This window comes from Falco naumanni, chromosome 9, assembly GCF_017639655.2.
Source record: "Falco naumanni isolate bFalNau1 chromosome 9, bFalNau1.pat, whole genome shotgun sequence".
Classification (NCBI taxonomy): Eukaryota; Metazoa; Chordata; class Aves; order Falconiformes; family Falconidae; genus Falco; species Falco naumanni.
Window position 1 is genome coordinate 10,000,311 of NC_054062.1, and position 22,255 is coordinate 10,022,565.

A 22,255-nucleotide genomic window follows, 5' to 3' on the forward strand; every position below is an offset into this window, starting at 1 on the left:
AGCTTCTTACAATAATCCTCCCACGCCTTGGTGAACTCCACCTGGCCTGACTGGGTACCATTGTGATCTGCAGCAGAAGAAAGCGGTGAAGGCTGCTTAAAGCACAGCATTATCTTGTCTGTCCCCTCTCCTTACCAAGGCTGCCTTCAGTATGCCTGGCTATAAACGGGAACACAGAGGGACCCTAAGTAGATATGGAACTAGAGAGCCAACATTTTCCATCAGGTTCAACAGCAGAAATAACACATCTGCTGCCAAAACACGGCACTGCAGTACTAAACCCATACAGGGGAAGGATAACGGCAAGGCAGGATGCTTCGCTGGTCCTGGGAGCCACCAGCCACCGGACAAACTCCTTGCAAAGTAGTGATACCAGCTTGGGACACCAGCTGCACTATCGGTAACCGGGGGATTCAAACGGCCTGTGCTTCTGATACCAGGTCCAAAGCCTGGAGGTGTGAGCTTGAGACATGACCGTGTGTTGGAGGAAAGCAGATTTTCTTTCCTCAGTGGCTGGGGGGCAGGGTAAGAGGACGTTTCAGGGTTGTGAGAAAGAAGATGTTACTAAGGTGAGTTTCTAAAGGCATCTTGCCAGGCAAATAGCAATGCACATTTCATAAGCGTTTATTCAAAGACTTTATGGGAAGATAAACCCCACATTTTTTATGGAGCTTTCCCTGCTGCACTGACTGCTCTGATTCCCAAAGCTCAGGGAAGTCCAGTGCTCTTGGGAGTGCACAGAAAAGGACTAGAATGACAATTTTCCCTGTAAAACAATCTAATGGGAAAATACTCTTCTTCAGTACCATGCTGTTCCACTCCTGTACAAAAAAAAACGACTAAAAAACCAAACAAGTCCTTTCAAGCCCACCATTGCATTTTGCTGTCCTGAAAAACAGAACTACTGACATTCTGCAAGCCCCTAAAGCTCAAAGGAAAAATAATGATTTTTAGACTGTAATTGCTATGGAGGATGATTCTTCCAGACCAGAGATGCGCCTTTTTTTTTTTTTTTTTTTTTTTGTTTTTTTTAAATTTTCCATGCAGAGCTCCTACGTCATACAGTAGCACACATTTAAGGAGTGCACTAAAATAATACAGCATTGAGGATTTCTACATTTCATATATGCACAATTTCATAAACATTAAAATGTGATTAGTGTAACAGGGAATCACAAGTGCAGCCGCAGGCATTGCTCCTCCAATGTTTCCTCTACCTCAGGCACCTCAAAGGGCAGGAATACACGCTTAAGTTAATAATCTATTTCATTACTAAATCAGCCTAAACATTGAAAAGCAAATGTCATTAAACCCCTTAAAATCTACTCCCCTGACACACTTTTTGGTGCTTAGCTTTAAGTTTTCACAAGACCAAACCATTAAAAAAAAAAAAAAAGAAAGGTGTATTTCCTGCAAGACTGTGACTGAAAAGTGTCTGTTGGACATCACTGCCCACCACACAAGCTTTGAGATTACCAAGCAGACTATGAATCTGCTCTGGCAGACTGACTCAACTCTGGCTGCTGAAGACACAGGATGATGCAGTTACCAACAGCACCACTGGCATTTACTACTTCCATTATTCTGAAAAGGCGGACTCCCCATTCCAATCCGCTGAATTTTGACTAAACAGGCTTTTAGGAATAAATGACTCTTCAAACCTTGAAGAGTAACAGCCAGGCTGACTCAGTGCTGACAGCCTGAAGTGGAAAGTCCAGCAGCAGGGGTGATCTGGATTCAGTTTTTGAACTCATGGCTAAGGACATGTATGCATTGTTAAGTGTTTTCTAAATTTATTTGAAAGCTGGTTATCCTGCTGGCCTCATTCTGAGCATTTAGCACTGTGGAGGCTGAGCAGTTCTCATCAACTCCCAAAAGGGGACAAGGGGACACTACTATGGCCAGTGTGGATGAACAGGAATAGGAGCCTTGCCTATCATTTCTTCCACTTTCTGCATCTCCATTCCCAGTCTTTCCATCAGACTGGGAATTGAAGTGGGAAGAGACCATACGGAATATTTAAAAAAGAAAATAAGCAAGAACTGATAAGGTCAAGAACAAAGAGACAGGAGGGCTCACCACCAGACACAGTGTGCCTGTAGGGGGAAGTAGGGTTGGCAAGTGCTTGCCTGGAGAATCCGGGCAGAAGAGAGCCTAAGGCAGAAACGTTTTTGTTAGAGGAACAGACTTGCAGGACCAAGTTTCTACAGAAAGAGAGCAGAAACAGGCAGCAAGCAGTTAAGTGCACAAAAAGCATTAGTTCTCAATGGACTTCAGCTTATTCTAAGCTCAAATACCACAGCACACCGCCACACACCTCTTCTGCTCAGGAAATTATTTTGCTGTTTCCACACAAGTGGTCTCAAGGATGAACCTGTTCCGCAGGCACACAGCGGCAACTGCAAAGGGAACACAGCCCTGCTCCAGCCCAGGTCCTAGACACTTACTTGGGACTTGCTGTCCAGGCTGCTGCCACGTCTGGTAGGTACTGCCCCAACCCTGCGTCATGAACGCCTGAGGACCACTGCAGAGGACAAAAAAGCACACTGAAGCAGACAATAAAATACTGAACAGGCCATATACGTGACACGTTGCCCACAGAAGTGAAGTTGTTATAGTCAGCAACTGTTGAGCAAACAGGTGAACAAAGGAAAAAAAGAAAACGCTTGTGTAGGTGTAACTGCTGTCTCAATACTGGCCTGCTCACGAGGCCAAGATGAAGATACATCAGACTCAACAGCATTCCTTGTGCTGTATGCAGTTCGGGCTTCCTTCTGTGCTCTCAGTGCACTAGACAGGAATTTTGGAGATGCCAATACCTACACCTTGTTATAACTTCAGAGATAAAATCCTTCCTATAGTCAAGCTTAAAGGATTACTCTCACTTGTTTCTTGCTTCTGAAGGCTCAGTCTTTAAAAGGTTCTGCTTATATATCACCCCTTCAGGGCCCTCCACCCTTCCCCCGGTGCCTTCATAGCCATTCCCCACAGCCCGTCCATGATTAGATGGAGAAGCTTACTTTTGATGAGGTGTAGCGGGTGCTTGGCTGAACGGACTTTGACCAAATCCTCCAGGTCCACCCATGCTGGTACCCTGTCACAGAATCCACAAAGATTTAATGCCAGCTCTAAGCACAGGGTGGAGGCAGCTAGTATGAGCAGTAAGAAAGGGGAGAAGACAGCCTGGGACACGTTCCACTAAACCCCAGCACCTGAAAGCAGCGACTGATTCTCCAAGGATGAAGTTCTCAGGACTGTCAGCACACTCCAGGAGTCCAGCTTCAAAAGCAACTCTGGCCAGCCCACAAAGGGGGTAACGGGACTATGACACAGTTGGAAGTTTTCCTTTGAATAGCTTGGATCCTGAGGTTGGTATCAAGCCTTCTCCTCTCAGGCAATTCAGCATAAAGGTTGCTTTTCAGCTTTACCATGCCCCAGGTCAGTATTTTTCCATACTTTCTTTTACCCAAGTCTCCCCCTTCAGTAGTACTCCAGCCTGACATTATTAAGCTTCAATACCACAGCACTGCATTAAGTGGGAGATAAGTCATCCTGGATTTACTGGAGCAAGGAGTTGTGTTACTTTCAGGATGATGGTGTCAGGATTGTGTCATCCTCACGCAGTGACACTATTGTCTTCCCTTCAAAAAAATCTCCTTTGACAGCTTTCTGATACTTTATTATTGCTGTTCTTCCCTCACATACAGCTGCACGCTACCCACGATTGTGTCAGCACACAGTCAGATCCTTCTGGGACCACAGCAAAAAATAGTCCAATGGATGCTGGAGGGCCATCAAAGTTCAAGACAGCTGCTAACAGGCAAATGGTTTTGAAGCTGAATAACGTAAGCGTGTGTATTCTGTGCCATCCTGTAAGTCCAGGCCTACATGTACCTAAGAATGAAAGCACCACATCTGAAAGAGAAAACCCAAGATCAACAGAGATGGAACTTACACCAACTTTCTCATCTATGAGATGTCTAGCGAGCTCAATTTGCTGGGGAACTCCTCTGATTGTGAATATTCGTACACCAGGGTCTGTGTTTGGAGGTGGGTTTCTCTGGAGCTCCACATGGGCTCCTGACTGCTGATTTATGCTCTTGATGTTCTCACCACCTGAAGAAGAGAAACCCAAGACATAAGGAGGGATATTCAGCATCTCTTTCCATAAAAGCATATCAAAGCCAGGTTCTGGTAATGGAATACAGTTTCAGCTACCTTCTGTGTGCCTCAAAGGAGGTGTGATGAGGATGGCAACAGCATAAGAAACCACAATACCTGAGCTCACATTGCCCCCTTAAACTGTCTCATAAGTATGACCTGGAATTGTGAGCTACTGCAACTGTTTTTGGGGTCACAGATCGTGCTGGCTTAAGAATACACACGATCCTCCTGTGCACACACTGCTAGGCTCCCAAAGAAATGCCAAAACAGATGAAAAAACTGTAATGACTGAATTCCAGTGGTTTTGCACAGCTGTTCACAATCCTCAAGAAAAGAAGGTCACCTGCAACTGAAACACGCTTTTTCTTTCTCCCATGAGGCTATTTTTCCATCACTAGACATTTCATTCTATCAAGTCAAAAAGCCACCAGCCACAGACCGTGTAGCTCAAAAACAAAGCTTAAGCTTTCTCACATTCACGTGCTGTTCAACAGGTTGTTGCCTTAAAAAAGCCTCCGCTTACCGTGCTTCCCATCCACACTGCAGTGTACACATCCCTCCATGCAACTGCAGCAGTGCAGGATTCAAGGCTGTCTTCTGCTATTTCAGAGTTAGTTGTGCGTGCAGCGAACATATGTGGGTAGTTTGCCATCTGGATACACTACAGCACAGGAGCGCTTCGAGCAGGATGCATCACAGCCAAAGCAGATCTGATTTCCTGAAGACCTGCTAGGTCCCAGTCTCTTAATAAAATTTGCTTAACAAAAGCCTCAGCCCACGTTACAATGGTTCAATTCTTCTTTTGGAAGCTCACACAACTTACAGACCAGCTCCACTCAACTGAAGAAATTAAAGGGTGAGGGGAAGGAAGGGGTTTTACAACTTTTAAATCACAAACAAAAACATCACTAGCCAAAAGGACATGCAGCAAGCAGGAAAGAGATTTTTGTTTTGGTTTAATTAAAAAAAGTCTCCAAAGAGGATAATCTCAATTTTGCTTGCATTTCCATCTCTATACATCCAGCACAACTTCAAAACAAACTGTGGATGTTGCAGACACTTGTTCATTTCATTGTAACAGACCCATGACCTTTTTACCATTTTAAAGCCTTCTTGGGGAAGGGAGGAGGAAAAGTTGCCAAAGGGCAATTAACTCTTTCTAAATGAATTTTTGAAGATGCATTTAACAAAAGATAATCGTGTCACATCCCTGGGCAGACAACAGGGATTGTACTGTGCAGCCAAAAGCCAACCCACTTATTTTCAGTCAAGCATGGGAAAGTGGCAACATGAAGTTTCAAAACCAGGAAGGTTTTTTTTATGTAACGGTTCTGTGTGATGCAGACTTGTTCGAAGCTCTGGTTTTTACATACTGAGGTGAGATGTGAATTGATAGCCATTTCACCTACTTAACAAAAAACAGAGGACCCTTTCAGCCAACACAATTTGGATCATGAAGGAGTGGGAGAACTTTACTGGGAAAGACAAGCATAACCACAGGTAGCTACTAGCACAGCAGACTAGGTTTCTCCTTCCAAAAGGGGATTGAAAATTGAAGCATTCTCAAACTGGAAGCAAGGAGAACACAGACTCAAAATAATTTCCCCATTTAGCATTCAGCACCATGTCTGTAGTAGTTGTGACTGTTCCCACATCAGGTCCCTCCTAGACCATACTGCAGGGTAAAGTCCGCTGGCTCTCCAGGTCTGGTCAGAGGCTGCAAGCTCCTACACCTGTAGCAGGGCTTGGTGCCCTTCTCCTCCTTACCCTCCTGTCTGGTACATGCCAAAGTGCTCCCTCCCACCCAAGTTATCCCAAATCAGCTTCCAGAGCATGCAAATGAAGTGACGCAGTCAACATGATGCTGCATGGTGCCGGAAGAAGTTCATCTTCCCCCATAATGAGGTGACCCATTCGGCACATGGTGGCTGTCTATAGATGCATTCAGCAGCCCGCTCCATTCTTCTACCTGATGGGGGGCAGAAGTGATCCAAGAGTGGCCCCCCAGCTGGACGTGAAATCGTAAAGCAATTAATCAAACCTGCTAAAAGGCAGAGCTGACAAGAGCCAGGCCAGCCACGTTATCTGTCAATATTGCTGTATTTATCATGGAAATCCAGTGGGGGCCCAGAGAGGCTGCGGTTTGTTTCCAAGCACCACCAAACAGAGAAAGCACTTGACATGTGTATGGCACTCGTCTCCACCCTTCCTCGAGTCTTTCAGAAAAGAAAAACTGCACCTACCCACCCTCTAGAGGAAAAAACTACGCACATGATTTGCAGGGAGCCCAGCACTTCTTATCAGCTCATAAAGGCTCATGCTCCCAAGCTGAGAAGTGATGCCCATGAGAAAAGGGCCTTAGATCTTCTATCATACACACGGCAGAAACTGAGCCGAGACATTTCCTCACCTCCATCTTTTTTCCCCTTCTCAAGTGGTGACGTGAACTGGAAGCACAGCAGCAGTTACCTGGCCACACTGCATGCACTACCCTGGGAGCTCAAGGTACCTATTGCTTGGTGCTAACCTCAGAGGCCAACGATGTGTGCCCAGAGGACTTGGCCAGATTTTAGAGAAGTCTAACAGCTAAGTCCTGTGTCACAGAGAGGAGGGGTGGCAGTGCCGGGGGAAAGCTGGAAACTGCTCAGAAACTAAAAGGGGAGAGCAAAGGTTTTACAAGTGGTGACTCTTCAGAACACCCCAGTGATGTCCCATATCCCCTACACTGCCCCGCAGACAGCAGGAGAAGAAATAAGGAGGACTGGGTATATAGCAACAACATACAGAAAGTGTAGTACACCCATCCTGGTCCTGGCCCCGAAAGGCAATGCCACAGCCATCACTCACTTGACAGAAATGAAGGCTGCAACAGACTAAGAGCATAGGCACTGTAAGAACACCGATTACAAGGTAGTATTACAAAGCTGCAAGCACTCAAATCACCATACAACTAGTAATTAGTCACTCCAGAAAGCTTCTGATCTGGCTGCGTAAGAATCCCTATTTTGCTGTTGTGGAAACAAAGGTAAAAAGCTACCCCTTCACCCCCACAGTGAGCCTGTGCCAGGCCTTGCACTTGAATGCTAGGACATCCAGCTCCGCTACCTACATTTATCTTTTCAGCACACAGTGCTCTCTGTAGTTACAAATCCTCCACTTCAGTGCACCGCTGAACAACAAGTGACCTTTTCCGATTCTTTATTAAGGATGACTAATGGATACAGCAATAAAGTTTCATTATAATTTGATTTTCCATATATATAGCTCACTTGTGGGCTTAAAATTTGCTTTGCTTGATTTTTTTGCCCAACTGGACTGTTCAGTGAGATGAAGCACAATTGCTCTGCAATTTTGGCATAATAGGGAGAGCAGGTGTTTTTTCACATTGAAAAAAGTTTTCAGGCTTGTGAACAGGTTTATGGTCAAGAACAACATCTAAAAATGATTGCAGACGCTGTGCTGACATGCCTGTGTTCCATATCTGCATCCCTCATCATCCAGTAAGGCAGGAGTTCAGGATGCCGTAGGGGCCAGACACACGGCAGGGAACAGCAGGGTCGTACAGCCAGGGAAAGAGGCCACAACACGTTTCACCACAAGCTCAGTCCTGCCCAATGCGACAGCAGGACACTAAATACCGCTGAAACATGGCACGATGCCCTCTAGTCTGCCTCCTTTACTGCTGTAGCTAGTCTGTTCCTAGTCTCTTCACCTCACCTCTGCTGAGGCTAAAAGCCAACTGTGATTACTTAAATACTAGTCAAGGCATACGTCATTCTTTCTGAAATAAGCAGATAGAAAAATTAAATACAACTCCTTTGATACATCGGTGTACTAATTCAGAGCAACAGAGCGCTTCTATTCCTGGCTCTCATCTAAGTAACGCCACGACCCAATGTGCAGCTCTTGCTCTATGACAAACCAAGACTGCTGCTGACGCTCTCATTTCGTAACTGTCCTGGGCTTGTACTGCTTCTTGAGGAGGGCCAGATGACTCCTTGTCCATCTCCTTAGCCGGGAGAGACGCAACAGCTAAGGCAGCCAAGGGGCTTCCATGGCAGTGAATGTGTTTTTGTGAGCAAGACAAGGTGCAACAACCTGCTCTGTGACAGACTCAGATGCAAACTCAGATACAGACAAATCCTGTTACTTCACTTTCATCAGACACTTCAGGTACGTGGCTGGAAGCAGCGACTGTTATTACCACATTCAGAGACCTTCCATTTTATCACATGGCACTCACAGAAATTCAGCATGACGAAATGACTGTTCTGCTCGTCCCTGATAGAGTGTCCTTTAAATGAATTCTCTATAGAAAGAATCCACAAATGAACCTGCCTTTTTTCAGCCAGTTGCTTGTTATAACAAGCTTACTTGACAGCTCTGCATGAAGAGCCTCTCTTACAGATTGTGAACAAGGGCCTGGAGAGTACAATTATGAGTGAGATCACCACAAAGAAAACAACCACAAGCGCTTATAGCTTATTCCTATGCTGCATTCACCAGCCGCTAAATACCTGCAATTACAGAAAACTCCAAAGCTTCACTCTCAGGCAGCAAGAAGAACTCAACCATCCTGAGACAGAAAGATGGCAAGGTCTAGTATTTAGTGTCACTGGACCTACCTTTGCCTATAACGAGGCCACACTTATCAGCTGGCACGGTGTAGGTTATCTCCTGCATGCCCCCAGGTGTTCCAACACTCCAGTCCCCACGGCCACGACCTCTTCCTCGGGTGACAGCCAAGCTTCCAAAGCCATCTCGTTCCTTGGAAGGCAAAAAATCTGTATCAGTGGTTTTTTTTTTTGCTGGCCCCAATGGACATTAAAAACAAAATAAAGCAAGGTAAGTTAAACTGCCTTATAATCAATGGCATTGAATTAAGGTATTCTTGGACTTCAGTATCATATTCAAGATTTTGAAGCACTTTAAAGAAATGCCAAGTAACACAGGTTACAGTTGCCTTCCTGACTCAGGAAGATATTTATATATTTTAAATGCATGCCTTTATCTGCTGAAATAAACCTATAAACAAGCATCAATGACTAAAGGACTTTCAGTTTTTGATGGGGGCTTTCCTTAAAGCAACCAATAGATCTTGGCACTGACACACACAGAAGTTGCTTCCAAACCCTTTCAAGTGTCATTCTTTAAAGAATTTCTGGAATTACTCAGCTGAAATGCACATTTTCCAAAACTTCCAAAGGAAGCTTTTAAGTTCAAAGACACTTAAAGGACATACCTATTTTGAGCAACCGACCTCCACAAACAAAGGCCATGGGCAGTCAGAGGCTATCGTGACTGCTTCAAAACTTCAGTGGATTATTAAAAAAATTATGAAATCAAGTATTCAAACTAGATCTCAGGGCAGAAAATATATCAAGACCTACCCTTTGATGGACAAATTATGTTCAGGTATCTGGACTGAAATGGCCTAACATCTTTACTTCTCCTAACAGAAAGGGAATATACAACCTCCTTTGTGAGTTTGCCTTACTACTTCATCCATCTTTGTACTTCTTGCTCCTGGGCAATACAATACGTTGGTGTCTTTTGGTTACTGGAGCACAGTGACTGCATACACGACCATTCCTTGCCTTCCCCTGCCTCCCACAGCCACTAGAGCAGAGGACTGCAGTCTGAAGAGGAGGCATCACAGAGCACTTAATGCTCTGCTGTCTGAGTTACGCAGCCCTACTGTGCAGGGCCTCCAGCCACTGTCTCACACTACTGCTGGACTCCATTCCACCAGGTCACCACTTCCGAATAAGACCAACTAAACGTGGGGGGCTACCAGGCCCCATAATACTGTCAGAGAACAGGAGACCTTCCCATAGCTCAATGAGCCCATATTACAGTAAAAAACCCCAACAAATAAACAAACCCCAAACCTAGCAGCTCTGTCTTGGGCAGCAACACATGTGTGTTCCCTACCAGAGGGAAAATGTAACACTGCTGTACTTCAGCTGGTGGCATCCATTCACACAGCTGCACGCATACAGACTAAATTCCTATATGAGCACTTTCCTCCCAAGAGCCTTCAGAACCCACCTGTGCCGTGAGAATGAGCTCACTGATGATGTGTGCTGCATGTTGACACCTATCGGGAAGCCCCATGACCTGTGCGACTCTCTCAGAACTAATCCCATCATCTGTGGAGAGAGGTGGCAAAGACTAAATTAAAAGCAGAAAACATCTACCCACCAACAAAAACTTCCTTCTGTCATCACCATTGCTAGCAGCATTTTCACATAACTACCCCAAGAACTACCTCTTCCCTCCACCTTCAGCCCCTCTTCCACGACAACAAAACCCAACCCACATTGCAGAGGGAACAACATTCAAAAGGCAACACTTTCAAATGTCAAAAAGCCATGAAAAAGATTGACATAATTTTAAGAGGACAAAGGCAGCTTTGATAGGTGATCAGACAGCCAAGGACCCAGAGAAAGTTACTTAGAATTAATCAACTCCTGATCCCCAAAGGCTTTAATGTCCTGAAGGAGAATTTTTTAAGAGGAAATAAAAGGGGTTTTGTTATTTTGTTTATCCATATAATTACCACTCAAGACAGGACTGTTGTGACATCTAATGTTTGCAAATGAGCTGTATATAATCTTACTCTCTGAAAACCAGAAAGTGCACAAGGAAGCAGCACATATTTAAGTGGGTTTCAGAAAGAGACACGACGTGCCTTTAAATTAGGAAAGCCTAGCTGCTGTAACCTCAGATCAGTCACTTTCAGCAATCCCAAACTGGAACACTGGTCAGAAAGTAGTGGCTCTCCATCCTCACACAAACCTGGTTTAAATTGAATCCTAACTCCAGCATCATTCTGAATCTTTTTGATCATTTCTCCATTTCTTCCTATCACAATTCCAACAGCAAACCTGGGCACAGAGACCTGATGGGAAAGGCAAAGCAGTATGAAAGCTCAGAGAACTAGACTGAATTACTCTGATTTTACAAGGAGATGCTCGTAACTATGAAGGCAGGCCATGTTAGGCAGCTCCGGGCTACAGAACCATGTTGCTGAAGAAAAACAAACACGTGGCCACAAATTCCTTCCCCACTAAATGAACTCTGCACTACAAGAATGCAGCTTAAAAAGACAATTAGAAAAGCGCCACCTGGGAGTCCACAAGAACTCCTCTTCTTTGCAGCCAGACTCATTCTTCTGGCAAAAGAACACAACGCATTTAAAAATGAGCTTTACAAGTTACATGTGCAATTTGATGACTTCCACCCACTGCCCATCCCACAGGGAGGTTAGCAGAGTACTTGTGAAGAAGACATACCTCTATGCTGCCTCCTCCCATTCTAGAACTGAAATCATTGCGTACGCCTCGGAAGTCTGCCTGATCTTTCTCTCGGATGATCTCCAGTACCATTTCCCTTGCTTGCTACATGGGGAAAGAAGTTACAGTTAGCTTAAAATTATTCTGCTTGCCATCTTGGTGTCAGGGCCTCAACAGTGGCTAATGGTCAGGCTTCAGACAAAGCGATCTCCATCTGCTTAATGGGAGCAGCATTCTGATTTAGAATTTCTTCTACCACAGTCAATGGAGATCTGTTCTTGATGACATCTTCCATGTCTGACAAAACCTGTCAAGTGCACAAGGTGGCAGCTTCTTGTGTGCAATTGCTTCCTTCAGTCTTTCAAAAGGGCCCTTTTAGCTTTTAAAATATCTTTGATTTTTTGGGGTTTGCTTTTAAAATTAAAGGAAGCAAAGGCCCTTTCCTACTGGATAGAACTGAAACCAGTATAGTAAGGTAGAAGCTGTGGTAGCATAACAGAGATCACATCCACTAACAGCTACAGAACACGTACAAAGGAGGCAGGTGGGCACTAGTGAGTTTTCTGACACTCAAAAACTTTTAAGCCCAAGTCTGCAGCAATCCAGCAAGATAGTTTCTGAGATAAATGAATATTCTTTCTACCTACTTGCAGCCCTCAAGGCCATTCACAAGCTTGCATGTAGCCCAGCTAGTAAAAAGTGTACCTTGGAAATAAGCCAACAATAGTCACCATTAAAAAAAGTCTACGTGTCAAAACCAAAGCCTTTGCTTCTATACATTTCCAGCCAAGCTTTTGATATTTTGATTCTATTACCAAGTTTGAGGGACACTAGCGAGTCTGACTCCTTTCACATTTTTCCGTATTTTCCATAAGGAAACAAGACATTTCAGAGATGCCAAGACAAAAATAAGGGTAATGGAGAGAATTCATAGGGATCTGAGAGAGTTAAGAAAGCCTGCTGCAGCATCCAGAGAATCCCGCTGGGCTGCTTTTGGCTGGGAGAGTTAATTTTCTTTACAGTAGCTGGTATGGGGCTACATTTTGGATTTGTGCTGAAAACACCACTGATAACAGAAACATTTTTGTTATTGATGAGCAGTGCTTACATACCGTCAAGGCCTTTTCTGCTTCTGCCACCACTCCACCAGCGAGTAGGCTGGGGGTGCACAAGAAACTGGAAAGGGACACAGCCAGACAGCTGACCCCAGCTGACCAAAGGGATATTCCATAACATTAGATATCATGCTCAGCATACAAGGCTGGTGGAAGGAGGAGGAAGGGGGGGACGTTTGGAGTTACGGCATTTGTATTCCCAAGTAACAGTTACACATGATGAAGCCCTGCTTTGCCAGGGACAGCTGAACACCTGCCTGCCGATGGGAAGCAGTGAGTTTGAATTCCTTGCTTTGCTTGTGCACACAGCAGACCATATATCTACTAAATAATCTTTACCTCAACCCACAAGTTTTCTCACTTTTACTCTTCCGATTCTCCCCCCCCCCCCATCTCACCGGGACAGGGAGTAAGCGAGCGGCTGCGTGGGGCATAGTTGCCAGCTGGGGTTAAACCATGACATCCACCAAACCCAAGGATTCATCAAGCTTCTTAAGTGCTTTCTAAGCATGCTCAAAAATTTTAAGTGCCTCAAAGATCTTCCAGCCTATGCACTCTCCACGATTGCTTGGCATGATTTATATGGCATGGAAGATGTGACAACAGCAAATCCTGCAAGGCAGAAGAAGCCACCTGGGAAGTAGCAGCACTTAAAAGTAGCAAGACTGCTGTTAGACTCCTTTTTGCATGTATCTGTACCTCCACAGTAAGTATAAGAATTTGGAGAAAAAAAAATCGAATCTAAAAACTCAGCTGCAATAAAAGGTTTAAAAAATACAACCCAAACATACTGTCCTTGAGCAACATTAACTGTAGCAGCAATTTATGATTAGGGAGATCCTGTGAAACAGAACTATTTTTATTAGAGACAGGAATGCTAAGCTAGATTTAAGTACTCAGCAAGATATGAAAAGCACTTGCTGAGAAGTGGAACATGCCACAGCTAAACTTTAATTAATTCAAGCACTCCCATCACGCTGCAATCTTCCAGTCTCTGGCTGATCATGGATTTTTTGTTTTGAACCGCAGGTATAATCATATCTGTAGAACCCTGACACAAGGAGACTGAGGCACCAATGTTAAGCAAGCCCCTTGGTTTCAGGAGTTGTTGTGGGATTATTATTTTTTTTTTAATTACCTGCGTCAATTGGCTGTCTGAGATAGTGACCTTTCCACAAAACTTTCTCAAAGGTGTGATTTAGTCACTAAGAACTCATTTGTTCAAGTAACATAGAGCTTTGATTTTTTGCTACACAGACTGGAAAGCGTTTCAAAGCTACTTTCTCCAACCCTCCTCTCCCTCAGCTCTTCTACCCATGTCTAATATTTATGTGGAGTGAGAGCTTGATGATCTTAAAGGTCTTTCCCAACTTAAGGGATTCTATGATTCTAGGTTACCTTGTAAACAAGCCAACACTTGCTAGCATGGTGTTTTAACTGGCTCTACTCAAACTTCATCAACCTTAGAGTACAAACAAAACCTGCAAGGATCATTACGTTTAGACTTGGATTTGACTCCATTAGATGCTCAGAAATACACTAAAGTTTGAATTTCTCCTCAGTTCTTGGGCCAACTGCTTACTTTTATTACATACCTGCACTTTAAATGCATCTCCAGTAATACGGAGAGGTTTATCTGCTCCAGTAGGCAATGGACCATCTTGGATCATAATCATTTTCACACCTGTTCGCTCCTGAAGAAAAAGCACAGAGCACTTTGCTAAGCAGAGTCCCTGAGACAAGGGACTATACTTTGGTTACTAAACATTACGTAGGTCAAATCAGCAGCTTTACAGAATGCTACTTTGGCTCTTCACGGTAGTTATAGCACAAATTCAGTAACAGTCCTACAGTGTAAAGGACTGCCAGAAGTATGCTGCTCCTGAAGTTCTCAAATAGCTGAATCCCTTGCAAAGAGAACCCCTCCATCTCAACTACTGATTTTTCATCCCTTTCCAAAATCTGTAGCTGTCTGCGTATAAATGTTAAGTGACCAGCCTTAAAACTATTGGATGACAGAGGCCTAATCAGGGCACTCAAAAACCCAGTATTTTTGACCTAGGTGGTTTTCTGAAACTCTCTATCCTTTAAAAAACTTTTACCAGATGGAGGAATAAAGAATGTCTAGGAACATAAGATTTACACATGACACAACACTTTCAATTGGAAAGGGGTGGGATGAGGAAAAAAAAAAGATGACACACGCCAGCTTTATCACAGACCAGCAACAGAAGGGAAGCACAGCACTCTACAACAGCATGGCTGGCATTAAAAACTATTGCAGCAGCGGACTAGACATAGCCTTTTCTTGGGTACGAGGATCCCCTCCTAAACAGCACGCACCAAATGTTATCTAAAGCACATGAGTTTCTTTCACAGTTCTGGCAAAACTCCACTACATGTGTAGCTGGGGCCAAACTGATTTTGTTTGTAACACAAGATTAGATTTGAGTCCAGCTCTCCGAAGGCAGAAGAATAGTCCCTGCTGTAGAAGGTTAGAGCATTTAAGGCTCTCCATTTCAGCACGCTCTCGTTGATCTAGAGAAGCTGTAGTAAGGAAGAGAGCCCTAAAGTAAATGCATCTTGCGCACCTGCAACTGTTTTATTGTTTCACCTCCTTTGCCGATGACTAGACCCACTTTGGATGCCGGGATCAAAATCTCCTGAATCGTACTGTTGCCATCGACATCGTTGTGAAAACCAGGTCCGTTCCGACAGCGATCTACAATCTGCCCCAGTAGCCGTTTTGCTTGTCTTTGGAAAAGAATTGAGGGAAACAACCATTAGACAACATTGTTCCATGTGACCAGGAACCATCGGAATGGGAAGCGATCGGGGATAGGAGAAGTAGTGAAAAGATGGAGGAAATCATAGTTAGCACAATGTTTGCTTTTTTTTTTTTTAACTCTGTGATGCATGTTTTCCCCTATCATGACTATTTATAAGCAGTATGATTTTGAAAGGGGAAGAGAAAAGGAAGAGCAGCAGCATGCTCTGACTTTTTTTGGAAGTTAAGGATTATAGTTGAGCTAAAGCATTTAGGGTGTTTATTTCAAATGAAGATGCTCTAAGTTCTAAGCTTTTCTAAAACATATATATAACATTTGTTAAAACTCAAGCTCTGTTCTCCTTCTTGGTCAAGACAAAAACCACACACTGCTCTGATACTAACACAGCACACTGGTTAACCCCTCTCTGATCAGTCATAGGCAGCTGCCTTGCTCTTCTCTGCCTGCTCTTCCCAGCAGCACCAGAACACTGTTCTAACACAGCCTCTGCCCCAAGCAGTAGGTGCTGAAGCTACACCGTGAAGTGAGGCAAGGATACTGCAGCAGCAACCAATGAAAGACTGGGTTCTTCTACTCCTGGTGAGAAGAGATACACAAAGAGGCATTTGGGAAATTAAAAATCCCTTCTCTGAAATCTTTAGCATGTCAGAGGTAACTGACACTGTTTCCCTTCATCTTTGAAGACTCCTAGTACCAACACATCCACTTCCTGTCCTTCTCCCACAACCCTTCTAAAGCTAGGTAGAAGAAAGTCACGGGTTCCCCATTTGGTCTAAAGCAGCATCTTCCCCTCTTCTCCACTTCGTAACAAGCCATACCAGGCACCCTAGGATGACTGTCTTCTCTCTGGCAACTTGAAGAAAATGGTACAAAGTCATCCCTCGCAAGCAGACATTCACCCAAGACAGCTCAGGGGGTGGTGAATCTGAGGCTGCACACAGATCACAGCACTGCTTTCTCTTGACTTTCTCACAAAACAAGGCAAAACGTGGAATTTCTGGAAGCCCACTTCAAATATTCCGGAAGAGTCTTCAGAGGTTTTTTTTTCATCTACCTTCATATTTTGCATAAAGTTCTTTTAGTGACAATATAGAGACTACAACAGTTAATACACAGCGCATGTCAGGTGAGAAGGGATCATATGGAAATTAACCCCATTAGTTTGCCACCGAATAGAAATAATGGAAACGCTCCTCACAAAACCCTTCACAAAGAAGCCTGATGTCTAGATTAGTTTCCTTACTTTATTTTCTTTTTCTACAAGTACCTGAAGTAGTAGTTCAACTAACCAATTTGGCAAGAATTTTAGCACAGAAGTAAATTAAATTTTGCCTAATTCTATGTCCTCAACACCTTGTTCTGCTTCACAAACTGAGTACTCTCGCTTTTCCTTTAATTTATTTATGTTATTTAAAGACAGCCTTGGACACAACTACATTTAACTGCTTATTTCAAAACCATGAAATCTTAGCTATACCTCTCCCCAATTTTCCCCCAACTACACCTCATCAGGCATCCCAGCTTTTTAGTATTTTGGTCTTGTTCTGAAATACCCTTTGCTAAAGGGGGAAAAGCACTTCAATATCAGCAAGAATACACTGCCTGCCCTACAATGTGAGCTTGCCAATTATATTTATTCTGGCTCACTGCTTGCAGCATTATGGTAGAATACGGAGATTTAAGTAACCTTAGATCTCTTAGGAATGGAAGAATGACGAGTGCCTTCTCTTTAGAGAGACAGTCTTTGCGCCCATGTATTTTCACTATCAAATGCAACTCAAAGATTTCCAGATGGATTTTAAAAAACCCACCTACCCAAAGGCTGGGGAGAGAAAGAGCAGCTCCATATGTTAAGTGTGTTCCTGTAAGCCTGAGGATCCTGGATCCAGTTCCAGCAGGAGGTCCTCAACTGGTTTGTGAGAGTCTCAAACTCAGCTCCTGGGAAGGGGGAGGGAGGAAACACTGTCCCTAAAGTTTCTATAGGTCTAAAGAGTAGAAACCCTGCTGGCTGGCCACGTGTCTGTACCATGCAGGGATCAGAATTCAAGACTTTGGTTCAGTCCTTTGCTTCTTGTTGGCAGCGATGCAGAGGCAAGCACACCTATGGCCCTCATGCTGCTCTGCAACAACACCAACACCTCCAGATTATTCTGGAGTGGCACCAACAGGCTTTGGAGGCCTCATGCAGCCCTTCTTCAGCTGGAAGGATGGTCATCTCAATAGTAGGGAAGCAAAGGGGAGAAGAGAAGTGCCCTTCAGCAGCTTAGCTCAGTATCCTGGAAAGCTGCAGTTAGAAAACTGCACCCTAGGTGCCCTAAGAGCAACCTTGCCCTGCGGAGGGGAATTCCACGGAAATTTCTGCAGAGGGTTCAAACTGCAACTGGAAAAAAGCCTTTGAGGTGCACAGTTTAAAGCATCAGACCAAGAGGTTCTATGCTCCAGAGACCCTCAAGTTTCTCTAGGCCAACATTTGCTAGTGTGGCTAACCAAGTAGCACCACTGACAGAGCACAGCATTAGGGAGAAGAAAGAGAAGGAGAAAGGAGAGAAATGGAATTGGAACTCACTCAATGCTCTCTGGTGTCCCAGTGAGTACACAGGGCCTCTCGGGCATCCCACCGCTGTCTACAAAGGAAACAAGAAGGAAACTTTTAACACATGGAATTAAAAAAATAGCAGCTGTTTCAGTAATTACCAGGCACTATTAATGAAGCACCACCCTCCCTTGCACACACAGCATGCTAATGAATTCAAATACATCCAGGGCCAATGTATTTTAAATTATTTGCTGGATATCTGCATTCTTTTAAAGTCTTTCCCACCAGTCAAAGGGAAGGGTAAGAACTTAGATTACAATTTCCTGTAGTAGTCCTCCCCAAAGCAAACAGGTACCAGCACAGAACAAATAGATGGTCCCATTTTTTCAATGCAAGGCAAGCTGTACGTACAAATAGCTGCTGCCACCCTCCTGAAACGTCTCCTGCCAGGAGCTGCAACTGACCAGACTAATCTGAGGCAAACCACAGAGCTGAGCAAAGTGGTACCACCAGGAGACAACTCCACAGCTGCGATTTCAGGTCTAAGTATGACATGGATTGCCCGCTGTACCCATCCACTGGTTAAAGACAGTTCCTTAAATGTTTCACTCCCCAAACCACCTGACAAACCTGTTTTCTGTGCTAGTCAGGAGGTCAGTCCCACAGAGTCTCTCCCATGCATGTTAGCCTAGTACATACCAGTTCTTAATGGTGATAACATGCCATAAGCATGGCAAGGCACCAGATCTAATGGACACAACATCCTTCAAGATTAAAACCTGTTCGTCTGCCACACAAAGAGGCTCTTACCTGGAGCAATTTGAATTTTGCAGCCAGACTCTGCCTGAATCCGTGAGATCTGTTCTCCTCCCCTGCCGATTACTGAAATGAATTCAACAAGCATCAGAACATACCATTTTTCCAAGCAACTGCAGAGCACCTTCCCCCTTTCACTCTGCTGCAGCTATCTATAAAGGGACAGTTTGACTCCAGGACTGCAGAAGAGGCATCCACAGCATGACCAAATCTATCATAGCAGAAGAACATTAAAATCCTGCTGAAAATTATTCTTTTTGCCTTTTTTTTTTTTTTTTGCTTTCACAAAACAAAACAAAAAAGCCTGTCTTGCACTGGAATGGAAACACACAGTATGTAAGAAATAAGGCACCAGTTTGAGTGCTGCTGGAAGAGTCATTAAAGTCTATCTTATTCAGCCTGAACCGATAAACCAGTTGTTTGGGGTACTAAAAAAGGCAAAGACTTATTTCTTTAAAATTCGTATTTTACTGCCTCTTTTCAGTGGACATGCTATTTGGCTGGCCTGTACTCAGACAGAACTGCTACATACTGTTCAACCTTCAGTGAAAACAAATACCCATCTCCTTTAACTCTTGGAGTCGGCACATTGCTGTTTCACAATGAGACATACAGAGGAGAGAATGTGCCAATCAGACTGCAAAAGAGCAAAACGGTCAAGTCAAACAGGAATGCCTGGCTCAGGATGCTCCCACAGAAGCATCTCTCAGCTGTGGGTTTGCCACCCTCCTGCACCTGTCTGTCCCTGAACCAGGATTTGATTTAACACTGAGATGATGCACCAACAGAGCACGCAAGCTGTCCTCTCCCAGAACTACCACATCCCTCCAATGTTCCCTCACAGTACCAGGACTGATAAATTAAGAGGTCTGGCAGAAGTGTGAGCATTTCCTTTACAGAGATTTGTGTTATTATAGTCGAGTACATTCTTATATACAGGACAAAACTTCACGTGCCATTGTGAAAACATTCACAGGTAATTATCATGGCCTGTTACGTTCCTTTTTACTCTCTCTATATCAAATTGGAAGAGCTACACTGGCATCTAACAGTGGAAGAGTCTATGCAATCACTGTAGTAACACATCAGCAGGAGGTGCCGTTGAAAGGAAGGGTAATGATCATCAAGAGGAAGACAGAAATTAGGATCAAGCTTGAAAGGGAACAGTATTCGGAATGCAAATCTAGGAAAAATTCTCATCTGAGCAATGCATGCTGGTTGCATTTCCCTGCAGCAAACACATCAGAAATTTAACATTCTGTTTAACTTGCCTTCAGTCAACTCATTTTAACATTTAAATGTTGTTTTCCTCCCTCGACTCTCACAGTTTTGCATACTCAAAGGAAGTAACATGTTTCAGTGAGGGGGAAATAAACAAGTCAGAAGTGAATTTATGTACTATGCTAGTTGGAATTTAAAGAAGTGAATCACTAAAACTCAGAAACTTGTACCACACAGTCTTGTTCTTATTACTGGGACACCAAGCTTTTCCATGCAGTTTGCACCTGGATTTTAAACACAGATCATCTGGTCCCCATGAAGACAGCATTAGACAAGGCTTATCCAAGGCCAGTAAGTACAAAAACTTGCAAGCACGTCAGAATAAACTGCAATCCTGCACAGAAAACACATCAAGAAACATCAAAAGCATCCAAAGTACTTACTAAATCCAACCATTTTATCAGGCACTTTGAACTCTTCTGTTATTACAGCCCTACAAAAAAAAAAAAAAAAAAAAAAAGGGAAGAAAAAAATTGAATAGTCATCACAAAGAACAACTTGGAAGACAAGTATGTCTGTGCCGTGGAAACCAGGCACAGCATAAGGCTTTTGCACACACAAGTAAACTCCACATCGCAGTCCAAGTCATTTGTTTTGGAAGGGACCTCTCGTGGTCACTTAATCTCTCCTGTGCTGGATAAATTTCCAATCTACTCTCCACTATCTTCAGTGGAGCTGATGTAAGAACCTCTTTGTCATTCTTGCTCCAGACAGATTTAACAGAATAACAGCAATGTTTCTTTAACGTTTAGCCTAGATCTTCCAAGCCAGTCTCTGCCTACTACTTTTGGATACGCTCTTGCCAAGAGACACTAACCAAAGCCAAACCTGACAGGAATGCTCCCTCCAATATTTGCAAATCTATTTTTTTTTTTGCCTCCTTGTCCTTACCATTCTTTTCCTTGGAAATTATAAAAGCTGTCTTCAATTATGCTTTGAATTCATATTATCTTGAGAATTCTGTATCTACTGCTCTTCAGACTTTTTCAGTGTGTGTCTGCCTTGAAATACAGCACCCAAAGCAATTTCCTAAGACCTGACCATAGTCAAGTAGAAAGGAATTAACTTTGGTTGGTTTTTTGCTTACCCATTTCTGTATTGAAAACACCACAATGAATACGGAATTTGCATATATGCATTATATACAATTTGTTCAGCAATCTCAAAAGCAACAAAATGCCTGTACAGGAAGTTCAATGCAGGTTTTGTGGTGAGATACTAAAATTTTTCCATTTTTTTGCTTTAGATCAGTTAGGGAAGGTGTAAAATACCCACTAGACTTCACCAGCTAAGCTGCACATAAAGCACTCTCCACTGTCCTGAGGCTCACTAGTGATGCAAAACCAAACAGTGCCACCCATACCTGCAACAGAACAGACTCACTTGCTACAGGGAGGTTCAGAATTACAGTTGTTTTAACCTGCAATAAACCCAGCCTGTTGCCAAAATGTCCTATCTTGCACCATTTGTTAACCACCTTGGGTTGGACAAACTGTTGCAGCTGGACAATGAAGCTAACCTAGCAGAAAATCAACCACCAAAACCCAAGAGAAACCAATTCAGGCTTTTCAGCCTAACCAAACTCCCTGCATGATCATCACTCCTGGCACAAGAGAGGTGGCAGGCAGCCGCAGAGGAGACAAGTCTGCTCACCCCTTTCTGTGCTGCCCTAGCTGGATATTAGCTCTAACCCAACCATTAAAACCTGAAGGCTCTACAGTCTTCATTTATATTGCTTGTCCTTTGCTGAGGCCCCCAACGGACAGCTGGTTATGATGGAAATGCACAACTATTAGCCTGAAGGTGAATCCAGCTTTAGAAATGCTCTCCCCTTCCTACTCAAAACAAGACAGACAACTCCTTAAGACTGGGTTTCAAGAAAACCTGAGACTTTTACTTCTATATTAATGCTAAGACATGCTGTATGACAACTCATACTTGCTTCAGTCTCCCAAAACCACCTTTGACAAAGGAGTCCTCCCAGGTCATATTACACCAACAAAACTAAATAATAATCATCATCATCTACTTTCCCATTCAACACTTTTTTTTCAAAATGCCAGAGCTTCTTTTACTTTTTCTTTCTTCCTCTCTACCAGGGCAGCGGAAGGGAGATGAGAGAGAATTTATTCTTCTCGGTCCTGCAGATTTACAATGAAATCCAAATTTCAAGTCAACTCTTCTTTCTTCATCACAACAAACAACCTTAAAGGCTTAGCAGAAACGCCAGCCTGGAGAAAATCCAAGCCGACAGTT

General features: G+C 43.7%; 1 protein-coding gene across 5 annotated transcripts in view; it reads right to left on the reverse strand.

The window, feature by feature from the left end:
• The window catches only part of FUBP3 (far upstream element binding protein 3), a 41,399-nt gene that overhangs the window by 5,136 nt on the left and 14,008 nt on the right, over positions 1 to 22,255 (reverse strand). For all 5 annotated transcript variants that reach the window (XM_040605847.1, XM_040605846.1, XM_040605845.1 and 2 more), the window contains 12 exons: positions 20,383 to 20,432; positions 18,713 to 18,784; positions 17,933 to 17,990; positions 15,169 to 15,331; positions 14,173 to 14,271; positions 11,463 to 11,567; positions 10,966 to 11,068; positions 10,216 to 10,316; positions 8,790 to 8,931; positions 3,956 to 4,116; positions 3,021 to 3,094; positions 2,448 to 2,524 (listed from right to left, as the gene is read on the reverse strand). In XM_040605847.1, the coding sequence (XP_040461781.1) occupies positions 2,448 to 2,524; positions 3,021 to 3,094; positions 3,956 to 4,116; positions 8,790 to 8,931; positions 10,216 to 10,316; positions 10,966 to 11,068; positions 11,463 to 11,567; positions 14,173 to 14,271; positions 15,169 to 15,331; positions 17,933 to 17,990; positions 18,713 to 18,784; positions 20,383 to 20,432 (1,205 nt within the window). The remainder of the gene's footprint in view (positions 1 to 2,447; positions 2,525 to 3,020; positions 3,095 to 3,955; positions 4,117 to 8,789; positions 8,932 to 10,215; positions 10,317 to 10,965; positions 11,069 to 11,462; positions 11,568 to 14,172; positions 14,272 to 15,168; positions 15,332 to 17,932; positions 17,991 to 18,712; positions 18,785 to 20,382; positions 20,433 to 22,255) is intronic.